The sequence below is a fragment of the Neophocaena asiaeorientalis genome, unplaced genomic scaffold, assembly GCF_003031525.2.
Source record: "Neophocaena asiaeorientalis asiaeorientalis breed wild unplaced genomic scaffold, Neophocaena_asiaeorientalis_V1.1 scaffold504, whole genome shotgun sequence".
In the NCBI taxonomy this organism is placed as follows: domain Eukaryota; kingdom Metazoa; phylum Chordata; class Mammalia; order Artiodactyla; family Phocoenidae; genus Neophocaena; species Neophocaena asiaeorientalis.
In genome coordinates, this window is record NW_020174438.1 from 5,205,686 (window position 1) to 5,212,197 (window position 6,512).

The window sequence follows — 6,512 nt, forward strand, 5'->3', positions numbered from 1 at the left end:
ACCCCAAAACAGTTCAAACCTGTGTTGTTGAAAGGTCAACTGTATGTGAAAAGTTTCTAGTATTTAGAATATATAAAGAACTCTAACAATTCAACAATAAAAAGACAAAAAACCCAATATAAAAATCGACAAAAAATTTGAATAGAAATTTCTCCAAAGAAGATATACAGTGGACAATAAGCATATAAAAAGATTCTCAACATCATTAGCTATTAGGGAAATGTAAACCACAATGAGTACCATTTGACACCAACTGGAATGGCTGTAATTTAAAAAGACAGATAATAACAAGTGTTGATGAGGACATAGAAACTGGAACCCTCACACACTGCTAATGAATGTATAAAATGGTACAGCCACTTTGGAAAACGATCTAGCAGTTTCTCAAAATATGACCAGCAATTTGACTCCTAGGTATGTATTACCCAAGAGAAATGAAAATTTATGTCCACAAAAAAATGTGTACAGAAATGTTCATAGCTCCATTGTTAATAAAACCCAAAAGTAGAAACAAATGTCCACTTACTGATGAATGGATAAATAAAATGCAGCGTATCAATACAATGGAATATTATCTGGCAATAAAAAAAGAATGAAGACTGACACATGCTGTAACATGGATGAACTCAGAAAATATGATAAGTCAAAGAAGCCACTCAGAAAGGACCACATGTTTTATCATTCCATTTATATGAAATGCCCAGAATACACAAATCCACAGAGGAGACAAAAAGTAGATTAGGGCTAGGGCTGGGAAATTTGGGAGAAAATGGGGAGTGATTGATAAAAGGGTTTCTTTTGGGGATGATGAAAATGCTTTGGAATTAGAGTTGACGGTTGCACAGTTCCTTGAATATACGAAAACCCACTAAATTGTACACTTTAAATGGGCAAACCATATGGTATGTGAATTGTACCTCAATTCTGTTTTATCTCAACTGCTGTCATTAAAACAAACTAACTGTGCTTGTGCATGCATGCGCGTGCGCACACGCACACACGCAGGCACACACACACAAGTACCTTAAGAAGTATTTCAGCTAAAGAGCCAATCATATGTAGGGCTCCATCTTTTTTTCGAGGATCAGCATTTGGTTCTGTAAGAATCTGATAGCAAAATCCCATAGTCTTTTGTAGTACCTAGATTAAAAGAGAAAAGTATGCTTTACTGGATATCCAAACAACCCTTTTAAAACATTGACAACAAAATGACCTATACGGCTACCATTAAAAACTAAATGTTCGGGATTAGCAGATGCAAACTATTATATACAGAATGAATAAACAACAAGGTCCTACTGTATAGCACAGGGAAATCTATTCAATATCCTGTGATAAATTATAGTGGAAAAGAATATGAAAAAGAATGTATGTATATGTGTAACTGAATCACTATGCTGTACAGCAGAAATTACCACTGTAAATCAACTACACTCAATAAAATAAAAAAAAAACCAAGTGTATATCTGAACATATTTTAAGTATTAAAGCAAAAGTTATCCACATATTAAATAACCTACCTCTTTCCTCTTACTACAAGCTGTAAACAAAAGTGTCTGGGCAGCAGTGGTAGGAGAGATGAAATCCTCAAACACATCTAGAGAATAAATTTAAAATTATACAGAAAATAGTAATTTCAATTTTTTCAACAAACATTTTCACATAATTTGCAAATGATGCTCTGTAACAACAACAAAAAAGGACCTTAAATTTTTGCTAAATCTTCACAGAAAACAAGCATGAAAACAAACCCAGATCGCCATATAACTTTGCAAAAGCCTAATTCCTTTTCTTTCCTGTACAAATTAAGTCTTAATCCATCAACTTCTCCCAATGATTATTTTCTTTCATACAAAACCCCACTACTGTGAGAATTTTCACAATGGGGTCACAACAGTACAAATGACTGAAAGTACATAAGATTTTGGTACAAAGAAGGACTAATACTCAACATTAGCCAAATTACAATTCTTTAGTCCCATGCAGAGACTCTAGCTTCCAGTATGTGTCGTCTCCATTTCCACACACATGATGACTGACGTGGAATCCAAAAGTATAGTTTAGACACTTAGTGTTTAAGGTGTAACCTTGAATTTCTAACAGATTTGGCATGTGCCAGAAGCATATCCAATAATCATAACTACTAACACTACTGTATTTGTTTCTGCTAAAAATGAAGATTATCATTCTCAAATGCCAAAACTAATGAATAGCTTCCTGAAAGTCTAAACAATGAATAAATTGCATTAAAACAACAGAAGCCTTTTCAGTTCCTAAGATGAGGCCTTAATATTCAAGGTTTACTATATACAAATTTAACTACCGACATACTTTGTTTCTTAAAAAATGAAAATTCGTTACCAAACTTCATGCGTATATATTCATAGGGGTCTTCTTGCCAAAGTTCCTCATCAGCATCTGTATAGCACATCAATGGAAAAATAACATCTTGGATAATGCCCTGCAATTTAAAAGTTAAGATAAGTCGGTCTTCAAATTTAAACTTTCAAATTTCCGTTAAGTGCTAAAACAAAAGTAACTCTCCAGTTTGTGTTTTAAAGCTTAACATCAAACTTCAGTAAAGCATTTAATGCATTCTCAGATCGACTATCAACGTACATATTCTTACCCTCTGTGCAACGAGTCATTATAAGACATGTGTACATAGGTAGCAGTTAAGTATTCCGAGAAAATGCAATATGAAATTTTAGTCCATCAAACCCTACAGTTCTAAATAAAGCAAATAAATTACATTGGAAATAGTACATAAGCAAATTAGCCTCAAAAGTAATTTGGTGAAATAGTCCTTTGCCTATTCCAAATTACATGATGTTAGCTAATCATGTTAAACTATAATCATGATCCAACAGTAAGAACTTAAAAGCAAATTTTAAGATAACAGGTTCAGATTAAAAAATAATCTGAATATCCACAATATACCTTTTATAAAGTTTGTCAGGATGTTGCATCATTTTCCTAATATACAATTACTAGAACTAGACTAAGTAACATAGGTCAACAAAAAAAATGCACTTTTTCAACCTTTTGGTAATTAATGTTATTTCTATTACATTTTCTAGAAAAATAGTTCAGATAGAAAATTATTACTTGTATATGAGGCTTCAGATTCTTCCAGGTGAGAGCATGAGAAACTCCTTGATTAATATAATTTAATGTCTGTTGTAAAACTCGAGGAGCCATATATTGCTTCTCCTTGTACTGATATAACACTTTCAATAAAACCTTTGAAAAAAAATTTTTGATCAAAAAATAAAGTTTAAATAGAAAGTTTAACCACGTACAAGCTAGCAAAAACATCTGACACTTCTTACCCAGGTCATTATCAAAAATAACCACCATATTCTTTTAAAAAGAAAGTAATTTTTTAAATTATGTATTGGAGAACCATATTTATTCCCAAAGTATTTAAAATAAACAAACTGAAGTAACACTGTGTGTCAAAGGACTAGTTTCTGATTAAGTATAAGAAGAAGAGAAAACCATATGCTACTTGTGGAACATACCACAATATTCTGAGACAGCACTATATTGTTCAAATCAGCTTCTAGGCAAATCCTACCCTACCCAAATAAGTAGGATCACCTACTTATTTAACGTCTGCCAAGAGTTCTAATTCAACTTGATACTTGAGAATAGCAGTTGTCAAAATATGGTCCACAGACCTCTCAGAAGGTCTGACAGGTCAAAACTATTTTCATAATAATGCTAAAACATTATGTGCCCTTTTTACTGTGTTGACATTTGCATCGATGGTACAAAAGCAGTGATGGTAAAACTTCAAGTTCCTAACATGAATCAAAGGAGTGGCACTAAAGTGTACTAGCAGTCATCATATTCTTTACAGACACATAATCGCAGAATAAACTTTCCTTAGGAATGTCCTTAGTGAAACAGAAATATATTAATAAATGGGAAGTATACATATAGCACTTCTGCTACATACCAAAGTACGATGGTTGGAAGAAAAGCTGAAATAGTAGCTTTTCCCACCAAATATTATCATAAGCATGAAAGAAAAACTGATAGACAAATTATGATTATTTAGACTTTTGTGTGTGGCAGATTTTTTTCTCAAAAATGAACAAAATGAGCCTCTCCAAGGAAACTGACAATATGTTACTGGTGTTAAAATTTGAGCTTTCAAGCAAAACTAGAATTCTCAAAATCTTACATCCACTACTTAGATCCACCTGACAGCTTTCCAATATTTAAAGACAGTTATGAGATCAATGGTGATATTAATGACTGTAATTTTTTAAAACTACATAAGGAAATCTATAAACATTTAGAAAATGGGCATAGACTGAATAAGTCAATATTTTCCAATGACCAGGGCAGTATGTTATAAAATCATATATGGATAAAAGACCCATTCAAAGTGCAATGGATGTCAATATAACAGAAGATGAAATGTTTATTGTTACAGTTTCAAACTCTAAATTACAATTAACCTTTAAGAAAATACCATTGTCAACTGTTGGTGTGATATCAAAAATTTCCCCAATTATATGAAAAGTATATTAAAAGTCTTTCCTTTTCCAACTTCTTATCTTTGAGACCAAATTATCTTTATTTACTTCCATTAAAACAAATTGAAACAGAATGAATACAGAGGTAGACAGGTATACAGCTGCCTTTTATTAAGGCAGACATTAAAGTAGTAGAAATGTGTAACAATGCCATTTCCTCCTGCTAAAAATTTTTCGTTTTGGAAAACATTTTTAACAAAAACATGTATTCTGTTAATATGTAATAGGTTTGTTATTTTTTAATAACTTAATATCATTAAATTTAGTTTCAATTTTTAATACAGTAAATATCACAAGGTATAACCCCCATAAATGGAAGCTTGTCGCTGTTCTCAATAATTTAATAGTGTGAGGAGGTCCTGAGACCATAACATTTGAGAACTACTACAGCGTTCAAAATGTTAAAGACTGCTACATGCAATCTTTGAATGCCAAAGAAACTAGAAATAAGCAAGACAAATTAACATAATAGTGTCATGTTTCTACTTGGAAAAATTATCTTAGACTTACCTGTTGGACACCAACAGCAAATGCCTTCAGAAATACTTCAGCAAATTCATTATACTCCTTGGAAACATTGCCAGGGCTTCCATATCTAAAAGAACATTCAAATGCCCATCATGTCTTCATAATGCTTTATATCAGCACTTATAAAAAAAAAAAACAAATTCTTGAAAAAAATAAACTCAAATTATCATATATTGAGAAATGTGTACCTTTCAAAAAGCCTTGCTAAGATATGTAAAGCCCACTTCTTACATTTCCACCATGGTAACTCAGGTCTATCATCTTCTTCAACTTGAAGTGTTTCCTTTAAAGAGACATTTATTTAATGATAGACAATACAATCTAAAAGGAATAGTGTGAGTTCAGAACAGACTCACAAAAACATGAATCCTCCTCCAATGATGGCTAGAACAGGAAAAGTATTAACCCTTATTTAAATATGAGGCACTTCACTTCACTTTACTACTTAGTTACAAAGGACATGCTTTCTCAAAGTCTTATAAAAGTTTAAACTCAAACATTTTAGTCAAGATCCAAATAATATAAATCAAAGTCATGGCAAGTAGCTTAAACTAGTATAGTTCAAATCAAAAGGGCATGAAAAATTTCATTTTAGAAATCCAGTTTCAAAAATATTAGTATACATACATAAATATGTATGTATGAGCATGTTCATTTACAAAACCATTTGTAACAGAAAAAACTGCCAAGAACTAAACATTCATTAACAAGGGGATGTTTAATTATGCAACATCCATTAAGAGAATGAATTGGTTCATTATATATTGACCTAAGACATCCATGACATATTTTTAAGTTAAGACAGAGAAATGAGACTGTGGAACAACCAAAACTCCCATATACTGCCAGTGAGAGCGGTGGTACCACCACTTTGGAAGTTATTTATAAAGTTAAACATATACATTCATAGCAGCCTTATTTGTAATCTTAAAATCTTAAAACCACCCAGATGTCCATCAACTTGTAAATAAATAAACCGTAGTACATCCATACAATGGGGTACTACTTGTCAATAAAAAAGAACAAACTACCCATAGCACAACATGAATATATCATAATATTAAGCAAAAGAAGGTAGATACAAAAAATTACCTTTTTATTAGATTTTAGAACAGGTGAAGTTAATCTATGGTGCTAGAAATGAGAATGGTGATGGTAGGGATGACCAGACCCAGCCACCAGCAAACATTCTAGGTGATGGTTACTCCGGTGAATATGACTCTCATAACCCACTGAACTGTTTACTTATATGTGCATGTTTATGATTACAAATTATACCAAAAAAGGTGCAGAATGTAAGTATGAAAACTCTTAAAGCTGTATTTTATACCTATTAAATGTGTACAGAAAATAACACATCAAACTAGTTTCCCATGGAACACAAGAAACGTCCTATTTAAAAAAAAAAAAAAAAAAAAAAAAAAAAAAAAAAAA

The 6,512-nt window shown here is 31.8% G+C and overlaps 1 protein-coding gene across 1 annotated transcript in view; it reads right to left on the bottom strand.

The window, feature by feature from the left end:
• IPO7 (importin 7) overlaps window positions 1-6,512 on the bottom strand; it is a 47,329-nt gene that overhangs the window by 14,961 nt on the left and 25,856 nt on the right. The window contains exons 7-12 of the mRNA XM_024757011.1: window positions 5,267-5,361; window positions 5,061-5,145; window positions 3,109-3,243; window positions 2,362-2,461; window positions 1,521-1,597; window positions 1,024-1,140 (exon numbers count right to left, since the gene is read on the bottom strand). Coding sequence (XP_024612779.1) covers window positions 1,024-1,140; window positions 1,521-1,597; window positions 2,362-2,461; window positions 3,109-3,243; window positions 5,061-5,145; window positions 5,267-5,361 — 609 coding nt within the window. The remainder of the gene's footprint in view (window positions 1-1,023; window positions 1,141-1,520; window positions 1,598-2,361; window positions 2,462-3,108; window positions 3,244-5,060; window positions 5,146-5,266; window positions 5,362-6,512) is intronic.